Raw genomic sequence first — 22866 nt, forward strand, 5'->3', positions numbered from 1 at the left:
TTACTTTTGAAAACCTTAATTGCACAATATCAAAACACCCTGTACTGTATGAGGTGAACATGCTACGTGATTGAACTTTACTACAAATATGGCAAAGTTTTTAAAATAATGACCTTGTAAGTAAGCATTTCACTGTAAGGTCTACACCGGTTTTATTCAGTGCATGTGACACCTTGAGTTCAATTGCAAGAAACCCCATTTTAAAAACCAAATATTTACAAATTGTATTTGAAAACATTTTTAAAGTATTTAAAACTTAATAAATAGTTTAACAACTAATAGTTTGTGACATTGATGGTGAATAACATCATTATATTTCTCTGCAGTAAGAAGAGGTACCTATCACTGTCTGAGGGGAGGGGATCCTGATGATGTGAACCCTTCCACCAACACAAACATTTTATCGAACGGAGGGCCTCCTGAGGAGGATATGGATGCTAATTCAACCAGTAAGGGGATTGAGATCCCGCAGAGGTATGACCTACATTTTCACAATATGCTTATTGGCATCAGGAGACAGAAAGCAATATATTTTGAAATCCTGAAGATGACATGCAACATTTTTGACACTGTACCAAAAGTGGACTAATATTAAACATACTAATTGTGGAGGACATGGTCGTTCTATTGTTATACATATGACGTGTAAATCCAGAGTCCATAGTTATTTTCTGAATCTTTACGAGAAGATTTTACTATCTTTAGCTCTCTTTGACCCCTCACTAAACAGGTTACAAATTGCAAAATTAATTTAGCTATTTTCATTCCACCTTACAGAGGAAGCCCCAGTCCTGCGAACATCAACTTTCCAGACAAGTCAGTGGAACTCCAAAATCAAGTTGAAAACAAATTACGTGATACATTTTAACTTCTACAAACAGAAGTTTGCATTCATCTTAAAATGAAATGGGCATTCTTAACTGGTGATGTGTTTGTTGCAATTCCGGAACCTAACAATATAGAAAATATGGAAAACAAACCTCCAATAATTAGTCATACCAAAGAGTTACTTCTTGAGGAAGTGAAAAAAATGTTTGAAAACGAAGTGAAAATACAAAATAGAAAATGTTATATGTATTCGCTCAACTCTCCTTCGCAAATTATAGATCATAAAATAACAGATTTAGCAGAACTGAACAAGTATGGCATAACAACGATTTTTACGAACTGTCTGACGGAAAACCAAAACATCCCAAAGCATTTTGAAAAATTTTCTGAATTTCTTGATAAATACTACTCATTACAAACAAAAGATTGCAAGCAAAAATTTGATACGCAACATGCATGGGCATTTATAGAGTCACCTTGTGGTGGAGAACCGGTTTTTGTTGGCTTAATTAAATTAGAAGATTGCAAAAAGATGGGTAAGGGAGAACATACCGAAAAGTTACTTCTTGAGGAAGTAAAACAAATATTGAAAAACAATGAGAAATTGCGAAATACTAAGTTGTTTATCTATACCCTCAATTCACCTTGTTTGCAAAATTCCGGTCATGATTCATGCATGGATTTACTGATTAAGGATTCTTCAGAACTGTACAAATCTTATGGTATAAAAACTACTGTTGGATATAGCAAATGGTACGGTTTGACTGGAAAGTTGACAACCTTTATAGATCCATATATCAGCTCATTCGATCACTTTAATTTGATAATCAGTAGTCCTAATTATGAAAACTATCGTGACAAATTTGCCATTTTTAACAATAAGAAAAGCCATGACTCTCAATCAAATTTTGAAGACAGAGAACTTACCGGGCGACTTTATAATTCGAGTAAACAATTTCTACCCAACAACATTTCAGAAGTACCTTTCAGATTGCAAACTTTTACAGACATCCATAAGTATGTGACAAAGAAATTTAGGTCAATTAGCAATTACCATCAAAAAGATTTGAGAACCGATAAGAAAAGTCTTGACCTACATTTTTCCATACCCCATTTTGGAACTCTGAATCAATTCCAAAAAGTTGGAGAGGATCTAGCTAAAACATTTGACTTGGTAAAATACATTGGTAATGACTTAGATAAATCTAAAGTAGTATTCATAAAATGGTGGACTAAAACAATTGCAGACAAACATACTACTTTTCTTCGAGAAGACATTAATAGACGACTTAGTGAAGAAAAACACAGAATCACATTCCTCGATCACATCAAGACTGCAGAATATTTACAGTTGTCACTTACCACCAAACCACTTATACAAACTTCTTAATTAATACATGCAACGAATTCATTTGAGGTTGTGAGCTATAGATTATATGAATAAATCAAATTGTATTGGTCACATGTCTATTTACCTTTATTTAACAAGTCAGTTAAGAACAAATTCTTATCATTAAGTCTGAACAGACTGTGCTGGCTAAGGTGAAGTCACTATCCACTGACCTATCTGCACAAATAGCCATTCTCGCCACCGAGGTCAACACAAAGATGGACTCTGTTAAAGACGACTTGGCGAAACATGACACCCATCTGAATAGCTTGGATTGAGGTGCAAATACTTACTTGGACAAAGTGGTGACACAGGAAGAGCAAATCACCCGGACTGGCTGCCTTAAGCAATCTTTGGGAGGTCCAACTCATTCCGTTGCATATTTGCTGACAGTACATTTAGTTCTGATTCATTTCCAGAGAATTATATATAGTCCATCCCTGCTTCCATGAAGTCTTATCACTTATGCAGATTCTTATTAACCAGGGGATGGGGAAGGAACACATCATTTCACTTTTCAACAGTCATTTATTCATGTACAAGACTTGTGTGAAGATGCATTTTTTTTTTAAATGTTAATTCATTAACTTTTATGTTATTTTACTTTTGAAAACCTTAATTGCACAATATCAAAACACCCTGTACTGTATGAGGTGAACATGCTACGTGATTGAACTTTACTACAAATATGGCAAAGTTTTTAAAATAATGACCTTGTAAGTAAGCATTTCACTGTAAGGTCTACACGGTTTTATTCAGTGCATGTGACACCTTGAGTTCAATTGCAAGAAACCCCATTTTAAAAACCAAATATTTACAAATTGTATTTGAAAACATTTTTAAAGTATTTAAAACTTAATAAATAGTTTAACAACTAATAGTTTGTGACATTGATGGTGAATAACATCATTATATTTCTCTGCAGTAAGAAGAGGTACCTATCACTGTCTGAGGGAGGGGATCCTGATGATGTGAACCCTTCCACCAACACAAACATTTTATCGAACGGAGGGCCTCCTGAGGAGGATATGGATGCTAATTCAACCAGTAAGGGGATTGAGATCCCGCAGAGGTATGACCTACATTTTCACAATATGCTTATTGGCATCAGGAGACAGAAAGCAATATATTTTGAAATCCTGAAGATGACATGCAACATTTTTGACACTGTACCAAAAGTGGACTAATATTAAACATACTAATTGTGGAGGACATGGTCGTTCTATTGTTATACATATGACGTGTAAATCCAGAGTCCATAGTTATTTTCTGAATCTTTACGAGAAGATTTTACTATCTTTAGCTCTCTTTGACCCCTCACTAAACAGGTTACAAATTGCAAAATTAATTTAGCTATTTTCATTCCACCTTACAGAGGAAGCCCCAGTCCTGCGAACATCAACTTTCCAGACAAGTCAGTGGAACTCCAAAATCAAGTTGAAAACAAATTACGTGATACATTTTACCTTCTACAAACAGAAGTTTGCATTTATATTAAAATTAAATGGGCATTCTTAACTGGTGATGTGTTTGTTGCAATTCCGGAACCTAACAATATAGAAAATATGGAAAACAAACCTCCAATAATTAGTCATACCAAAGAGTTACTTCTTGAGGAAGTGAAAAAAATGTTTGAAAACGAAGTGAAAATACAAAATAGAAAATGTTATATGTATTCGCTCAACTCTCCTTCGCAAATTATAGAACATAAAATAACAGATTTAGCAGAACTGAACAAGTATGGCATAACAGCGATTTTTACGAACTGTCTGACGGAAAACCAAAACATCCCAAAGCATTTTGAAAATTTTTCTGAATTTCTTGATAAATACTACTCATTACAAACAAAAGATTGCAAGCAAAAATTTGATACGCAACATGCATGGGCATTTATAGAGTCACCTTGTGGTGGAGAACCGGTTTTTGTTGGCTTAATTAAATTAGAAGATTGCAAAAAGATGGGTAAGGGAGAACATACCGAAAAGTTACTTCTTGAGGAAGTAAAACAAATATTGAAAAAAAATGAGAAATTGCGAAATACTAAGTTGTTTATCTATACCCTCAATTCACCTTGTTTGCAAAATTCCGGTCATGATTCATGCATGGATTTACTGATTAAGGATTCTTCAGAACTGTACAAATCTTATGGTATAAAAACTATTGTTGGATATAGCAAATGGTACGGTTTGACTGGAAAGTTGACAACCTTTATAGATCCATATATCAGCTCATTCGATCACTTTAATTTGATAATCAGTAGTCCTAATTATGAAAACTATCGTGACAAATTTGCCATTTTTAAGACTGAGTATAACAATAACAACAGCCATGACTCTCAATCAAATTTTGAAGACAGAGAACTTACCAGGGAACTTTATAATTCGACTAAACAATTTCTACCCAACAACATTTCAGAAGTACCTTTCAGATTGCAAACTTTTACAGACATCCATAATTATGTGACAAAGAAATTTAGGTCAATTAGCAATTACCATAAAAAAGAGCCGAGAACCGATAAGAAAAGTCTTGACCTACATTTTTCCATACCCCATTTTGGAACTCTGAATCAATTCCAAAAAGTTGGAGAGGATCTAGCTAAAACATTTGACTTGGTAAAAAAAAGTGGTAGTGCCTTAGATAAATCTAAAGTAGTATTCATAAAATGGTGGACTAAAACAATTGCAGACAAACATACTACTTTTCTTCGAGAAGACATTAATAGACGACTTAGTGAAGAAAAACACAGAATCACATTCCTCAATCACATCAAGATTAACACTGCAGAATATTTACAGTTTTGTCACTTACCACCAAACCATTTATACAAACTTCTTAATTAATACATGCAACGTATTCATTTGAGGTTGTGAGCTATAGATTATGAATAAATCAAATTGTATTGGTCACATGTCTATTTACCTTTATTTAACAAGTCAGTTAAGAACAAATTCTTATTTTCAATGACATACACACTGTTAGCAGATGTTAATGCAAGTGTAGTGAAATGCTTGTGCTTCTAGTAATCTAACAAATTCACAACTGCCTGTAAAGGGGTGAATAGAATATGTACATATGTCTCCAACTCCCCCTATGTTTTTTGAGGTACTGTAAACGTATGCTTTCATACTAATAAAAAATAATTGCTAGTTTGTTTCCTCATTTTATGCCGTGTGTGGATTTTATTGTATAGAATGCCATTTCTATCACTTGTATTGATTTATAAATAATATTGGTCCTCCAAAGCGGGGCTGGTGTGGGGGGGGTTAGTTATGTATCAATGCCATTTTTTCAAGTACAGTCATGGCCAAAAGTTGAATGACACAAATATTAACTTTCAAAGTCTGCTGCCTCTGTGTCTTTAGAGATTCGTCAGATGTTACTCTGGAATACTGAAGTATAATTACAAGTATTTCATAAGTGTCAAAGGCTTTTATTGACAATTACATGAAGTTGATGCAAAGAGTCTATTTACAGTGTTGACCCTTCTTTTTCAAGACCTCTGCAGTCCACCCTGGCATGCCGTCAATTAATTTCTAGGCCACATCCTGACTGATGTCAGTCCATTGTTGCATAATCAATGCTTGGAGTTTGTCAGAATTTGTGGGGTTTTATTTTTCCACAAGTTCTCAATGGAATTAAGGTCGGGGGAGTTTCCTGGCCATGGACCCAAAATAACAGTGATTCCAAACACCCTCCTTTTGAAGCTTTCAGTCTGTTATTCGAACTGAAATAAGCATGACAAAGTGATCTCCAGCCTTGTCAACACTCACACCTGTGTTCACGAAAGAATCACTGACATGTCAGCTGGTCCTTTTGTGGCAGGGCTGAAATGCAGTGGAAAAGCTTTTTGGGGATTCAGTTCATTTGCAAAGAGGGACTTTGCAATTCATCTGATCACTCTTCGTAACATCCTGGGGTATATGCAAATTGCCATCATACAAACTGAGGCAGCAGACTTTGAAAATTAATGTGTCATTCGGCATGTACTTCATTGTTACCAAGAAATTATTTGAAAATCTATTGAAATACAACAGCTGCATTGGGCCTAGAATAGAATTTCACTGAATTACTAGTTAGTAGTTAGCAATAAGGTAATACATAATTGAAAACACATAATAAAATATTTATTTTCTTTATTAGTAGTGTTGTTATTGGTATATGACTGTCATTCAGTCCATGTTAAACACCATTATCTTAGCACAGAAACATCATGTCCTTTATAACAGTGGAGTATTGATAATTGGCACAAAATATATTAATGTAGAATATTCTCTCACAATGAGAGTTCCTGAACACAATAACACTGATACCAAACACACAGCAATAAATAAACAAATATTACAAAATAAAATGAACACTGGTTAAAATGTCACGTAGTGTTGCCATGACAGCAAGAATGTGTTTACAGTGTGTGCCATCTTTTCTTCTGTGCAAACTGTAGCAAAGCAGAATAGAAAAAAAGGAATTGCCATGTTGCCGTGGATACGGTAACCAGCCTGATAGTAAGGGAAGAACAGACGGGTCGGGACAACATGACTTCAGTTAGGTCGTTACCAAACACACAATGTCAGAGGAATTCCCCTTCTCTACTGAGCAATGTCCTGCAGGACTGGGACAAGGAAATGTTATTGTTATTTGGCTATCTCTGACCAATTAAAATGCATCTCGTTGAGATAGAAGAGAGAAATTCAGAAGAGATTAAAAACACAAGTAGCACTCTTCACAGCATATGGCCTTACAGAGGGGCTGAGGTGCCTCTTAAGGAAATGCAATATGATGTCTAATAAGATTTCAGATTAAATTCCAAATAAAGAAAAAAATAAATCTAGTTTTAAAAAGCGGGAAAAACAAACCTGTATTCTAGAACAGAGTGATAAGGCAAGCAAACTCATACAGCCAGAGAATGACTATGTACATACAGTGTGTACATGGAAGTACAACTTGCAGTCACTTCAGTAGTTTTAAAACGGTTGTGTGGGTTATGTCCCCCCCTACTGGTTCAAATCAGTGTCACAATTCAGACAACGGGCAACACACAAATGCAGTAGTCTCATGCATTCAACTACAGAGCACTCCAAATAAACCCTGTCGAAAGCAAGGGCATGTCACGTAAAAAAACAACAACCCCTTAGCACACACCCAATCCACAATCAACCCCTTAGGTTCCAACCAAAGACACACTAGATTTGAGAGAAGCACATGGTGGAAACTCAATGTACCCTACAAGGAAGCTAGGTGGAGTTCTTATCACAACGCTTTTAGCTAAATCCATGCAATCCTTTGCAACCTACCGGAGTACCAGCAGTACCTAGGGAGATTGACAAGAAGTGTCTGAAGGTAGATTTCAGACAAGGCAATAGTTTCTAAGGGGCAATGATTAGGTGCCTTGACAGAGTCTAAGTACCCTGCCTGCCCAACCAGTATGCTATGGATGGATGAATGTCTATGTCTTTCTGAAGTAAAACACTAGCAGAGCACATCCCTTTAACAGTTTTCGGCCCTATTGGGAGACAGCATTACTTATCCAACTAAGATGTAATAACTTGTCCACAGCATCCTATCTAATAGGGTAAGACAGTTTTCACCATGTTTGAGGAGGCTTCAGTCAGAGATGACCCATTAAGAGGATATGCTAGCAGAGCTGCTCTCCTTATGGTTCAGAGAAACAATGATATGATCCAGACCCTAGAATAACACAGATCTGGGCATGTATACATAGAGCGTCTCAGAGTCTAGGGCTGACCTCAGATCAGTTTGGCCTTTCAGACCATAATTGATAAGATCATATGGAAAGGTGGGTTTCTGATCGCAGATCAGCACTCCTACCCCAAGGTGCTTTGTGGACACTGTCCCAGAAGTAGAGGTCAGTCATGGATCGCTAACTCATTCAGGAATAGAAGTGAAAACACTGGACAAAATACTGTGAAGTGACAGTCATACATTATACAATCCCTAGTTTGACAGTCATACATTATACAATAGTAGTAGATCCCTCAGAAATGTGCCTAGTCAGACTGGGATGACCTGACCCAGGTAAGACCCAGACTTAAGCTAAGCCAGGTTCACCTGAAGGTCTTCCTAATAGGGCACTACACCACCCTGACACAGCCAGCTCTGATAATATAAACACATTGAAACAAGACAGGGATCCATAGTGGTGATCCATAATGTAGCCTGGTATCAACAGAGCATTAACAGTAGCTTGGTGACCACGAAGCCACTCTTACATCCTATAAGCCAGTCAATTTAGAGGAAACAAAAATAACCCTAAGCACAAGTCTAACAAAGTGAAATTAACTGTTGGTTGTCTGTACTGTTCAGCTATGCTATGAGCTGCAGTGCAAGACCTTGTGGATGGTTATGTTATAAGTGGTCAGAGAACTCTGTCATTGTGTCTCTATGCAGTTGGGAAAACAGAGAGGGGAAAAACAGAAGCTTGGTCATGTTCCAAAACACACATGCACATCGTACACACACACACAGTCAGACAGAAAAGGTAATGATGCCTGAAGCTGTGTGTCTTTCCCTTGGACCATTCTGAGCTGAACGGAGTGAGAGGGTAGAGCTGTCCAGAGGGAGAGGAGAGAAAGAGAGAGAACAGAGGGAGAGGAGAGAAAGAACAAACAGATCTCTTCATCTCTCTGTGGGCACGTGACCAAGTATTCATCAGTCTACTGCTCCATTACCGTAGAGTGAATGATATGGGTAACCATGGCATCGGCTTAACACTGTTAGAGACAAGTGCTCCCAGAATGTCCTCTGCCTTCCAGAGATCACACGACCCCGTCTATGTAGTCAGACAGAGACCTGCTCTGTGGACTAATGCTACAGCCAATGGTGAGACTGTAGTCTCTGTAGTATGGACATGTTGAGTAGAGGCCAGTTAGGCCAGGACAACACTGATCCTTGGAACCCATCCCTCTCTACTCTCTTCCCTTCCTTATCTCTCCTTCACACATGCCTAGTCCACTAGTCTACCTTTCCATTCATGGCAGCCGCCAGCTACCCTCCAATAGAGTTACCATACTCTGACTGGAATGTAAGTTCATAGAGAATGCATCTCCAATAAACTAGTGGGGGATCTCCTGCTAAGCAGCAAAGCCCTAGCATAGTGAGGGAGGTGGAGAGCCGTGATGGATGCCCTAGCATAGTGAGGGAGGTGGAGAGCCGTGATGGATGCCCTAGCATAGTGAGGGAGGTGGAGAGCCGTGATGGATGCCCTAGCATAGTGAGGGAGGTGGAGAGCCGTGATGGATGCTCCATCATAGTGAGAGAGGTGACGAGCCGTGATGGATGCCCTAGCATAGTGAGGGAGGTGGAGAGCCGTGATGGATGCTCCATCATAGTGAGAGAGGTGGCGAGCCGTGATGGATGCCCTAGCATAGTGAGGGAGGTGGAGAGCCATGGTAGATGCCCTATGCTCCCAAGGGGGCCAAGAGGATTATGTCAAGTCAATCCAGTGTGGGGCCTTGGATGACCTGGGAGGGCCACAACACAGAGGGTTATTAACTGTACAGGAGGAAGTAAGCAACTATTTTTCAGTCCAGATAACAGGCCATCACTGAAAAACACACACTGAGGTTAATGACTATAAAACCTAGAATGTAAGCAGCAGGCTAAATAAAACACGTGTTGTTGACATGAAGCTGGCCATCTACAGGAGAACTAAACCTGCTGGCCATCTACAGGAGAACTAAACCTAAACCATCTACAGGAGAACTGGCCATCTAGAGGAGAACTAAATCTACTGCCTGGCCATCTAGAGGAGAACTAAACCTGCTGGCCATCTACAGGAGAACTAAACCTGCTGGCCATCTACAGGAGAACTAAACCGGCTGGCCATCTAGAGGAGAACTAAACCTGCTGGCCATCTACAGGAGAACTAAACCTGCTGGCCATCTACAGGAGAACTAAACCGGCTGGCCATCTACAGGAGAACTAAACCTGCCATCTAGAGTTGCGCCATCTAACTAAACCTGCTGGCCATCTACAGGGTGACACTCTGGCCATCTACAGGAACTAAACCTGTGTGTGACACTCCAGTGTGTGTGTGTGTGGACTGGAGACAGAGGGGGCCTGGTACATGGCTGTAGTGGTGTGCAGTAGGGTGGAGATGGGGTCAGTAGATACAGATATCATGGTGACTCAGCGTTGTTGCTGGCTGTAGCTGTGGTGGTTGTCTTCTTCTTTGGTGTCTTTTTCACCGTCTTAGTCGTAGTCTAACAGGAGGAAGAGAGATGGGGAAAAGTGAGTTGACACCAGAGGAAATGAGAGAAGTAGAATCTAAAAAGGAGAGAGATGTTCAGGAAATAACAGACAGGGGCTTATTGTGTCCTACGTGGGTAGACTTCTCAGTCAAACGAGTCGTTTCACAACCTACACACTGCATTCCCGAAATAGTCAATGGCGGGCACACACACAAATCTTCTGGTACAGTGTACATAACTCATTACTGATGCTACAGACAGCAGTCCCATATCATTGAGCTGTATATAACCCTGTGTAGACTGTTACATAATGTGTACATCAACATGCTTCTATCACGGCATCTCTTCCATGGGAGCACATCTGATGTCGACTGCTTTATGAGGTTGCCCTTACAGACTGATGTAAGGTCAGTTTAGCATCTCGCCCTATGGATAAGATAAGGACTGAGGGAGGGTTAGCTGATCCTGGAATGGTGTACAGCACAGCTCCTACACAGCTGCTGGAGAAGGCGAGAGTGAGGAGCGGATATTCATATGAGATAATATATTACACTATTCCTATTGGAGGAGGATTATACAGTCAAACTGTGGGTGTGTGACTTGCACCCATCCACCCTGCATATTTACACACAGTAGAAGTTAAAGTATGAGACTGCATCACCTTCCTCTTCCAACCGTGAGTTAGTGTTGTTACTCCGAGACACAATGGTGTGTGAGCTTCTCCTTTTATGATGTAAATGTTATACACATTCACACAATACTGGCACACACACTCTGTGCACTTAAAATGATATATATTCTGACTCACCTCCTTAGCATAGAAGAAGCAGTCACTCTCCTATCAGAATGCATTAGCCCTAGTCCAACTCCATTGTGTGTGTATGTGTTTAAAAGTCCCCACAGGAATAATGAACAAACAAAAACATTTGAGCAACTGGGGACATTTTCTAAGTCCCCAGGTCAAATGGTATTTCTAGGGAGTTTAGGGTTAAGGTTAGAATTAGGTTTAGGAGCTAGGTTTAGGGTAGGTTTGGGTTTTGGGGCTAAGGTTGGGTTATGGTATTTTATTGGTCACGTACACATGGTCAGCAGACGTTATTGTGAGTGTAGCAAAATGCTTGCGCTTCTAGTTCCAACAATGTAGCAATATCTAACAATTCCACAACAAATACCTAATACAACCATCTAAGTAAAGGAATAAGAACGTATAAATATATGGATGAGTAATGTCAGAGCGGCATCGGCTACGATGCAACTGGTAGTATAGAATACACTATATACATATGAGATGAGTAATACAAGATATGTCACGTCAATGTGGATAGGATGGTGCTCCCTCTGCTGTTTCCTGAAGTCCACGATCTCCTCCTTTGTTTTGTTGACGTTGAGTGAGGTTATTTTCCTGACACCACACTCCTAGAGCCCTCCCCTCCCCCCTGTAGGCTGTCTCGTCATTGTTGGTAATCAAGCCTAGTACTGTTGTGTCGTCTGCAAACATGATGATTGAGTTGGAGGCGTGCATGGTCATGCAGTCATGGGTAAACAGGGAGTATAGGAGGGAGCTGAGCACGCAACCTTGTGGGGCCCCAGTGTTGAGGATCAGCAAAGCGGAGATGTTGTTTCCTTCCTTCACCACCTGGGGGTGGCCCGTCAGGAAGTCCAGGACCCAGTTGTACAGGGCGAGGTTGAGACCCAGGCCCTCAAGCTTGATGATGAGCTTGGAGGTTACTATGGTGCAGAATACTGAGCTGTAGTCAATGAACAGCATTCTCACATAGGTATTCCTCTTGTCCAGGTGGGATAGGGCAATGTGCAGTATGATGGCGTTTGCATCGTCTGTGGACCTATTGGGGCGGTAAGCAAATTGAAGTGGGTCTAGGGTGACAGGTGGAGGTGATGTGATCCTTGACTCTCAAAGCATCTCATGATGACGGAGGTGAGTGCTACGGGGCGATGGTAATTTAATTCAGTTACCATAGCTTTCTTGGGTACAGGAACAATGGTGGACATTTTGAAGCATGTGGGGACAACAGACTGAGATAGGGAGAGATTGAATATGTCCATAAACACTCCAGCCAGCTGGTCTGAGTATGCTCTGAGGACCCGGCTAGGGATGCCATCTGGGCAGGCAGCCTTGCGAGGGTTAACACGTTTAAATGTCTTACTCAAATCAGCCAGAGGAGACCTTGGTAGGTCGCGTTGGTGGCACTGCGTTTTCCTCAAAGTGGGCAAAGAATGGTTTTAGCTTGTCTGGCAGCAAGACGTCTGTGTCCGCGACGTGGCTATTTTCCTTTTGTAGTCAGTGATTGTCTGTAAACCCTGCCACATACTCATGTCTGAGCCATTGAATTAAGACTCCACTTTGTCTCGATATTGACATGTTGCCTGCGATTGCCTTACGGAGGGAACGACTACTCTGTTTTCTCCCCCCATCACCTTGCCATGGTTAAATGCGGTGGTTCGTGCTTTCAGTTTCACACGAATGCTGCCATCTATCCACAGTTTCTGGTTAGGGTAGGTTTTAATAGTCACAGTGGGTACAGCATTTCCTATACACTTCCTAACAAACTCAGTCACCCTATCAGTGTATTCGTGTATGTTGTTCTCAGAGGCTACACTGAACATATCTCAGTCCACATGAGCAAAACAATCTTGAAGTGTGGATTCCGAGTGGTCAGACCAGCATTGAATAGTCCTAAGCACGAGTGTTTGAGTTTCTGCCTATCGGAAGGGAGGAGCAAAATGGAATCGTGGTCAGATTTTCTGAAAGTAGGGTGGGGGAGGGCCTTGTACGCATCCCAGAAGTTTGATTAACAATGGTCCAGTATTCTTTCCAGTGCGAGTGCTACAGTCAATATGCTCATAGAATTTAGGTAATCTTTTCCTCAAATTTGCTTTGTTAAAACCCTCACTTACAATAAATGCAGCCTCAGGATATATGGCGTCAGTTTGCATAAAGTCCTTGAAGGCAGTCGTGGTATCGGCTATATACATGGCTGTGACAATAACCAAAGAGAATTCTCTTGGGAGATAACACAGTCGTTATTTGATTGTGAGGAATTCTAGGTCAGGTGAACAAAAGGACTTCCGTTCCTGTATGTTGTTACAATTACACCATGACTCATTAATCATGAAACATACACCCCCTGCCCTTCTCCTTCCAGGAGAGATGTTTATTCCTGTTGGGCGCAATACAGTGAGAATCCAGGTGGCTGTACCGATTCCAAAAGCATATCCCAAGAGAGCCAAGTTTCCGTGAAACAGAGTTTGATACAATCCCTGACGTCTCTCTGAAAAGCAATCCTTGCCCTGACCTCGTCAACCTTGTTATCTAGGGACTGGGCATTAGTGAGTAATATACTCAGAAGAGGTGGGTGATGTGTGCACCTCCTAAGTCTGACGAGACTCCGACTCCCTCTTCTCCAGCGGCATTGTTTTGTGTCGGCCTCTGGGATCAGTTCAAATGCCCTAGGGGGTGCGAAGGAAGGGTCCGCTTCGGGAAAGTCATTTTCCTGGTCGAAGTGCTGGTAAGTTGACGTCGCTCTGATATCCAATAGTTTTTCCAACTGTATGTAATAACACTTCAGATTTTATGGGCTAACAATGTAATAATTATATATAAAAAATAAATAAAAAATACTGCCAAGTTTCCTTAGGACTAGAAGCAAGGTAGCCCTCTCTGTCTGCGCCATTTACATAGGGTTAGAGAAAATAGAGTTCAGTCCCATTCAAAATCCTGTGTCCCTACAAGGTTAGTTATACAAGACTGTGTATGTGTGCCCGTACCTCGGTCTTGGCGGTGGAGGGTTTCTTGTTTGCCTTGACGCTGGCCGTGCGTTTCACAGGGACCTTCTCCACAATGTCCTCATCAGAATGCTCTGTGGTGATGCTTCTGGTGTCTGATTGGTCCGAGCTGTGCTGCGATGATTCATCGAGATGAGGAGCCGCAGATGAGGAACGAGCTGTGGGATTGGAATGAAAATGGGATTGTGGGCTGTCATAAGGAAAATGGGATTGTGGGCTGTCATAAGGAAAATGGGATTGTGGGCTGTCATAAGGAAGAGGGATTGTGGGCTGTCATAAGGAAGAGGGGATTGTGGGCTGTCATAAGGAAAATGGGATTGTGGGCTGTCATAAGGAAGAGGGATTGTGGGCTGTCATAAGGAAAATGGGATTGTGGGCTGTCATAAGGAAAATGGGATTGTGGGCTGTCATAAGGAAAATGGGATAAGGAAGAGGGGTGTGGGCTGTCATAAGGAAGAGGGATTGTGGGCTGTCATAAGGAAAATGATTGGGGCTGTCATTGTGGGATTGTGGGCTGTCATAAGGAAAATGGGATTGTGGGCTGTCATAAGGAAAATGGGATTGTGGGCTGTCATAAGGAAGAGGGATTGTGGGCTGTCATAAGGAAGAGGGATTGTGGGCTGTCATAAGGAAAATGGGATTGTGGGCTGTCATAAGGAAGGGATTGGGGCTGTCATTTGTGGGCTGTCATAAGGAAAATGGGATTGTGGGCTGTCAGAGGGGGATTGTGGGCTGTCATAAGGAAGAGGGATTGTGGGCTGTCATAAGGAAGAGGGATTGTGGGCTGTCATAAGGAAAATGGGATTGTGGGCTGTCATAAGGAAGAGGGGATTGTGGGCTGTCATAAGGAAAATGGGATTGTGGGCTGTCATAAGGAAAATGGGATTGTGGGCTGTCATAAGGAAAATGGGATTGTGGGCTGTCATAAGGAAAATGGGATTGTGGGCTGTCATAAGGAAAATGGGATTGTGGGCTGTCATAAGGAAAATGGGATTGTGGGCTGTCATAAGGAAGAGGGATTGTGGGCTGTCATAAGGAAGAGGGATTGTGGGCTGTCATAAGGAAGAGGGATTGTGGGCTGTCATAAGGAAGAGGGATTGTGGGCTGTCATAAGGAAGAGGGATTGTGGGCTGTCATAAGGAAGTTGTGGGCATAAGGAAGAGGGATTGTGGGCTGTCATAAGGAAGAGGGATTGTGGGCTGTCATAAGGAAGAGGGATTGTGGGCTGTCATAAGGAAGAGGGATTGTGGGCTGTCATAAGGAAGAGGGATTGTGGGCTGTCATAATGAAGAGGGATTGTGGGCTGTCATAAGGAAGAGGGATTGTGGGCTGTCATAAGGAAGAGGGATTGTGGGCTGTCATAAGGAAGAGGGATTGTGGGCTGTCATAATGAAGAGGGATTGTGGGCTGTCATAAGGAGAGGGAATGTGGGCTGTCATAAGGAAGAGGGAATGTGGGCTACTAGTGGGTCAGGTTTCTAGGTTCTCACATCAGACACATGGGGAAACAAATGCTTCCTCGCATCCCATCTCCTTACCCTCTTTCTCAGAACCTATTGGATGAGAAGGTCAAAGGGGAGTGAACTCTGATCTTCTCATTCAGTGGTTCTGAGGAGGTGAGGAGAGAGGACGTGAGGAATAAAGGAAATGCAACAGATTCTCCCAGGGTTGTTGAACAAGAGTGAAGGAGCAGGCACCAGTCCTACAGCTACTAACAGGAGCCTGCTCTTTAACCACATGAATGTCTCCCTTGTTTTATTTCCTTTTCTACCTCTTTTTCAGACTGACTATCAGCCTCTCTCTCTGCTATACCAGTTCTCCCCTTTCCTGGCTTTCATCCCACAGTGCCCCTTAACTCAATTTATTCACTTTCTCCATCCTTTCTCTACTTTCCTCCCTCAGTTTTTCCCCCTGTAGTCAGACTGCCAACCTCACAGAGACAGAAAGACTGAGCTATTTAGTCAGACAAAGACCCCCCCTCCTCCTCCCCACTGGCATCACATGGTCCCCCCCACCTCTGGAAAGTTTCCTCCCTGGCACCCTGCAGTGCTTTAAAGCACATGACCCCTCCCTCCCCCCATCCTGTACCAATAAGAACTATTAGACAATGGGCACATAGTACACAGACAAGTCAGCATACTGTAATGCCATGACTAAAATGGCTGTCATTTCCTGTTTCCTTCCATTGTGACCACTGATCTGACAGGGGAGAGCAGTTCTCTTGAATATTTGTAGCAACTTCAGTAAATACCTGCAGTCAGCTGATGCAATACGTTAGGAGATAAAGCAGATTGCGTTCTTCATTTCACTGGTCACATTATGAAGCTTACTGTTCCCCAGAACAGTTGAGCAGGTCATGTGTAGGTTTGTAAATAGCACAACAGCAGAAAGTGGGAGCTGGTGAGTCCATTGTGTTTATATATATCAATAAGCGAGTCTGTTGTGCGGCGCACATGAGGTGATGATGCACTTGTATGCAATTCACTACTAAATGTTTGCCATCAGATATGTTAAACGGGTTTTCTGCTGTGATTGAGAAGTCAAAGAGCTAAGGATGAGTTCTGTACAGCAGCCATTTTTTACCAGTGCGTGGTACCTACTCTGGCGTGTGGTCTTGGCGCGGGGCAGCGTGTTGGCTCCAGTAGCCATGTCATCCAAGGCATCTCTCCTCATGCGGGGGTCAGAGGAGTGCAGGCCCATCTCCTCCCCATCGTTGATCAGAGTCAGGTCCTGCATGCTGAAACTGCGCAGCTTGTCGGACAGCACACCCTGGCCCTGCACACAACACACACACCCCTCAAACACTGTGGGGTATAGATGTACGCATATACAGAACAGGGCTTCCGTGGCCGGCTTTTGGGGCGGCAGGAATCCTCGAACTGACAAGGTAAAAATCTGTCGTTCTGCCCCTGAACAAGGTAGTTAGGCCATCATTGTAAATAATAATTTGTTCTTAAATGACTTGCCTAGTTAAAAAAAAAAAATCAATTAAAAATACAAAAATATATATTTTTAAATTGGCCCCAAAAAAATATTCATAATAAATTGTAAAAATACAAATTGGCGCCAGATAATCGCCCGGGAGAAGAAAAAAAATCCCATTGCAAAATAACACTTTTTAGCCTATTCATTGATTGAAATACATCTGACCGGTCCTGCTTGTCTATTCAGTTGATTTGCATCATTTTGTGCATTAAATTGCTGCGTGTGTATTTTTCTAATTTATCATCACAAGCACACAGTATACAGATACAGAGCCTTTATTTGAGAGGAAAATCTGTCCAGCTCCTCAAACAGCTTGTTTGTTGCTGCTGGAGTGAAATGTGCTTTTATAATCCCAATCATTGCACAACATTTCTAAATTCAATTCAATTCATTTTGAAAACATACACAATTATTTGAGACCTGAACATTTTACTTCATACTATGGAGGCATGTCTTACCTTGCTTCAAAGTAGAATATCCTAAATCATTTTATGAAGACTTCCATATACCATTGAAACCAGTAGACTCCCTCTCATGTTCTATTGGTTTTCAAATCAACTTTCTTTGTCCAGTAGCCAAACTTGTATCCTAGTCATATTAGCAACCCATGCTAGCTGCATCTATAGATCTCCCCTCTTTCTACATTTCTAACAGCTATTTTCATCTCTGTCACATGAAACAGCACTGTTTTCCCACTAATTGCATTATGGAATGAACATTTGCGTGTAGCTTACTGCCTTGGCCGCATTACTGCGCTTATAATGCGAAGAAATAAGTTTTAAGCTAAACATTCTGATCAGCTTCATATATATATATATATATATATATATATATATTTTTTTTTTTATGAAGCCTAGACCTACTGGTTTTATGACTTTGGGATCCATCATCCCACAACTGTCCCAGAGTGTTTGGAACAGGCCATTTCGTTCTCACACAGATCGACAAGATCAGTAACAGAATAGGTCAACGTTTCTACTATGGAGGATCGTAGATTGACATAGGCTCGTGATTGTGATGTTTGTTACTTGGCTGAGGAGAAGTCAAATGGAAGTTATTGTAACATCTTCAAAGTGCGCATTGGAATTTGGTAAGAAGATCCTTGAGTTACATGTTCTGTTAAGATGAATTACCATACTACAAAATGTGACTTCTGCCATTTTGAGTACCATGGGTTTACGCCCTAATCAGGCTACGCACCCAATCCAATGAGTTTGGCACATTTCTCAAATGTCCTGTAAATGTAAATGCTGCTGGTCAAATGTCTTGTGCCACATTCTCCTAATGTAAACCCTGACCCAGACAGATGCCCTGCAGCATCACATGATCATAAGAGCACACACCTACAGAACACACACTTCAAGACACTAGGGTTGGATGACTGGATGACACTTCCTCATCAACCTGTCCAAACATTGTCGATATAGGATTGTATCACAAATGTATTTATTTGTACCAGGCGATGGGGGGAGCGCGTCGTTGCGTTGTCTGGAAATGCAGTAAACATCTGTAATTAAACCTGTGTCATGCAAAAACCATTCCACTGGAATGAGGGTCGCTTTCCGCTCTTGGCCAACGTCGCCCGCAAATACCTCTGTATCTGTGCAAAAAGCGTTCAGTAAGCAATATTGTTACCGCACTCCGTGACAGAAAAGGTGAACATGCTTGTCTTCCTTGCCAGAAACCTTTCAGTAAGTTCATATATAACAAAAATAAAAATAAATTGAATTCACAGTTGAGTCTTATTCTAAATAAATGTATCCCAGGCTAAAATATTCTGTTGTGTGCCTTAAACGTATTTGACCTGTAATTTATTCTGGTTAATTTTGTCCTTATTTTGTTTATTTTGTAGCCTATCCAAGTGTGGGTTATTATTTTTGTTCCTGCTTATCGAAAGCGCTGCTATGGGGGTTTATGTAATGCCGTTACACAATTCAGGGATATGAATAAACACTGTCACAACAATATATCTGTTTAGAAAAGTAACGTTTACTCCAAATTGTACTGACAGTAGCCTAGTTTAAGCCTATATCATTGTCCATTTGGTTAGCAAGGATTTTCCAGCAGCACACAATTTGTTTATCCTAAAGATTTGTTCAGGTGGAGGCCAGAACGTATAAGGTTTGTTTAAACTTCCCATTTGATTATGCTATCTTGAAATTGTTGGTTCTCTCGCTCGCTCTCATTATTACCATATGTTTAAATTTGGGCTATTCACAAGCATAAATCTTTCTGATGGAACTCTGATACTGGCCTCCTAGGTTCCTTTGAAAGTTGATCATGAAAAATTTGCTTATGTCAACAAGTCACATTCTATTAAAATGGTGATTGGGACAAAAGGGGAAATGAAGCTTTTAAAACATGCCAGACAGAGTGTCCTCTGCAGGTGGCCCATGATCATCCGACATTGAAGAGGTGAGCGATAGAGTGCTTTTGGCACTCTCCACTCCATCTACAATCCACATTGTAGGCCTACTCTCGCAATATGTTAATAGTAGGTAGGGATGAAACGGTTACCGGTTTCACAATAAACCACGGTAAAATTCCAGACAGTTAGAATTACAGTTTTAAATTTGTATTATCATTAAAACCATGTTTGATTATTGGTAAATAATGTCCTGCAACAACCAAAGTGAGCAACAGTCTGACACAGGCGCAGCATGCAACGTGGGTTTTGTTTTGTGTGAACACATGGGGAAGGCAGTGGCAGCGCTCGGGAGACTTTACAGCCTTCTAAGAGGACCAAATCTGAAGTGTGGTCCTATTTTGGGCTTTACAAGAGTCCCGAGGGAAACTTAATCAAAGATGGTCACCCTGTCTGCAGAACATGCAAAAAAATTAAAATAAATTCGCTGCGAAAGGAGGAAACACTTCAAATCTCGAGTCATCTTCATGAACACCACCCACTACTTTATAGCGAATGCAAGGGAAGTTAACATTTTCCCCCATTCCGAAGTTCCCACATCATGCATTGAGCTAAAAGTTATGGTTTGTCTGTCTAACTTGCTATTAGCTTGTGAATAATGTAAACTGAAGCTTTCAGTGTTACCTACTCTTGTATAAACACTACAAGTTGTTCTGCTGCTGTATGTCTCTGCAGACTCTATTCACCCATTGCACACGATAACACGTTACGTAGTTTAGTCAGCCAACCAACATATATTTTGTTCATTTAAAATCCGGCAGTTGTCGACTTGGTTGTAAAAGTGTTCCAACAGGAGAAACACTAGAGACTCCTATAAAAGACTCTGGTATTTATGTCAATTGTTGAGCTCATTACAATTACTGTCTTCTTAAGACTCATTTTGTATTTATGTCAATTGGGCATGGGGTCATTGCATATACACAAATGCATCACAGCAAATAGACTGCGTGTATAATAATAATTATAAAGTAACACCAACAATAATACAGTTACAGTTGTGACACAGACACTCCATTAAGCATTTAAAAGGCAGGCTGCTTATGTACCCACATCAAAGAATGCTCAAGACCTCACTGCAGCCCTTTCATTTCACATCGCAAAGGACACGGAGCCATTTCAAATTGTTGAGAGGCCTGGCTTTCTAAGGCTGATGAAGGTTGCGGTGCCTCACTACAACGTGCCATCACACACATTATCCAAGACTGAAATCCCAAACCTGTACAACCAGGTTCAAGCTGATGTTGGATAAAGTTTGGCTCGTGGCACATGGTTTGCTGCCACTACCTCTGGACCAGTGAAAGCTGGGGGTGGTCAACCCTACGTCAGCTTCACTATCCATTACCTCACCCCAGACTGGCAACAGGAATCAAACTGCCTGGAAACACAGTTCTTCCCAGAAGACCACTCAGCTCACAACAGTGTTTTTTGAGAATATGCTGGAAGAGTGGGGGATCAACAAGAAAGACCTGGTCTGCATAACCACAGACAACACAACAAACATGACCAGGGATTTTGAAGAGTTCCCAGATCTGTGGCTTGGGTGCCTTGGCCATCATTTGAACCTGGCCATTTCAAAAGGATCTGAAAATTCAGAGAGGTGACACAGCAGTCAAGGCCTGCCATCATCTGATCTGGTCCAAGGCTTCTCATGGAGCTGGAAGGAGAGAACAGAGAAAAGCAAGCTGCCCTCAACATACCACTGATCCATGATGTTGCGACCCAATGGGGGGGGGGGGGGGGGATCTACAGTCGTAGCCAAACGTTTTGAAAATGACACAAATATGAATTTTCACAGGTTGCTGCTTCAGCGTCTTTAGGTATTTTTGTCAGATGTTACTCTGGAATACTGATGTATAATTACAAGCATTTCAAAAGTGTCGAAGGCTTTTATTGACAATTACATGAAGTTGATGCAAAGAGTATTTGCAGTGTTGACCCTTCTTTTTCAAGACCTCTGCAAATCGCCCTGGCATGCTGTCAATTAACTTCCTGACTGATGGCAGCCCATTCTTGCATAATCAATGCTTGGAGTTTGTCAGAATATGTGGGTTTTTGTTTGTCCACCTACCTATTGAGGATTGACCACAAGTTCTCAATGGGATTAAGGTCTGGGGAGATTCCTGGCCATGGACCCAAAATGTTGATGGTTTGTTTCCCGAGCCACATAGTTATCAATTTTGCCTTATGGCAAGGTGCTCCATCATGCTGGAAAAGGCATTGTTCATCACCAAACTGTTCCTGGATGGTTGGGAGAAGTTGCTCTCGGAGGATGTACCATTCTTTATTCATGGCTGTGTTCTTAGGCAAATTGTGAGTGAGCCCACTCCCTTGGCTGAGAAGCAACCCCACACATGAATGGTCTCCGGATGCTTTACTGTTGTCATGACTCAGGTCAGGACCGATGGTAGCGCTCACCTTGTCTTCTCGGACAAGCTTTTTTCCGGATGCCCCAAACGATCGGAAAGGGGATTCATCAGAGAAAAGGACTTTACCCCAGTCCTCAGCAGTCCAATCAATGTACCTTTTGCAGAATATTAGCCTGTCCCTGATGTTATTCCTGGAGAGAAGTGGCTCTTTTGCAGCCCTTCTTGACACCAGGCCATCCTCCAAGTCTTCGCCTCACTGTGCATGCAGATGCACTCACACCTGCCTGCTGCCATTCCTGAGCAAGCTCTGTACTGGTGGTACTCCGATCCCGCAGCTGAATCAACTTTAGGAGACGGTCCTGGCGCTTGCTGAAGTTTCTTGGGTGCCCTGAAGCCTTCTTCACAACAATTGAACCGCTCTCCTTGAAGTTCTTGATGAGACGATAAATGGTTTATTTAGGTACAATCTTACTGGCAGCAATATCCTTGCCTGTGAAGCCCTTTTTGTGCAAAGCAATGATGACGGCACGCGTTTCCTTGCAGGTAACCATGATTGACAGAGGAAGAACAATGATTCCAAGCACCACCCTCCTTTTGAAGCATTCAGTCTGTTATTTGAACTCAATCAGCATGACAGAGGGATCTCCAGCCTTGTCCTCATCAACACTCACACCTGTGTTAACAAAAGAATCACTGACATGTCAGCTGGTCCTTTTGTGGCAGGACTGAAATGCAGAGGAAATGTTTTTGGAGGATTCAGTTCATTTGCATGGCAAAGAGGGACTTTGCAATTAATTGCAATTCATCTGATCACTCTTCATAACATTCTGGAGTATATGCAAATTGCCATCATACAAACTGA

At 41.5% G+C, this 22866-nt stretch overlaps 1 protein-coding gene and 2 long non-coding RNA genes across 4 annotated transcripts in view; 1 reads left to right on the forward strand and 2 right to left on the reverse strand.

The window, feature by feature from the left end:
* The first annotated feature begins 360 nt into the window (after positions 1–360).
* Positions 361–5364, forward strand: LOC135545710 (uncharacterized). 2 transcript variants are annotated; one of them, XR_010456493.1, is made up of 4 exons: positions 361–474; positions 778–816; positions 3144–3290; positions 3594–5364. It is a non-coding gene; the product is annotated as an uncharacterized LOC135545710 (long non-coding RNA). The 2 variants fall into 2 exon arrangements; XR_010456494.1 differs by lacking the exon at positions 778–816.
* Positions 5365–6320: 956 nt separating this feature from the next.
* On the reverse strand, positions 6321–10160 carry LOC135545711 (uncharacterized). The gene is made up of 2 exons (XR_010456495.1): positions 10023–10160; positions 6321–9889 (listed from the first exon to the last, which is right to left on the reverse strand). It is a non-coding gene; the product is annotated as an uncharacterized LOC135545711 (long non-coding RNA).
* Positions 10161–10266: 106 nt separating this feature from the next.
* The window catches only part of LOC135545180 (receptor expression-enhancing protein 2-like), a 30376-nt gene continuing 17776 nt past the window's right edge, over positions 10267–22866 (reverse strand). Inside the window, exons 6-8 of the mRNA XM_064972810.1 lie at positions 16829–17003; positions 14212–14387; positions 10267–10437 (exon numbers count right to left, since the gene is read on the reverse strand). Coding sequence (XP_064828882.1) covers positions 10354–10437; positions 14212–14387; positions 16829–17003 — 435 coding nt within the window. The 3' untranslated portion in view covers positions 10267–10353. The remainder of the gene's footprint in view (positions 10438–14211; positions 14388–16828; positions 17004–22866) is intronic.

Source organism: Oncorhynchus masou, chromosome 9, assembly GCF_036934945.1.
Source record: "Oncorhynchus masou masou isolate Uvic2021 chromosome 9, UVic_Omas_1.1, whole genome shotgun sequence".
In the NCBI taxonomy this organism is placed as follows: domain Eukaryota; kingdom Metazoa; phylum Chordata; class Actinopteri; order Salmoniformes; family Salmonidae; genus Oncorhynchus; species Oncorhynchus masou.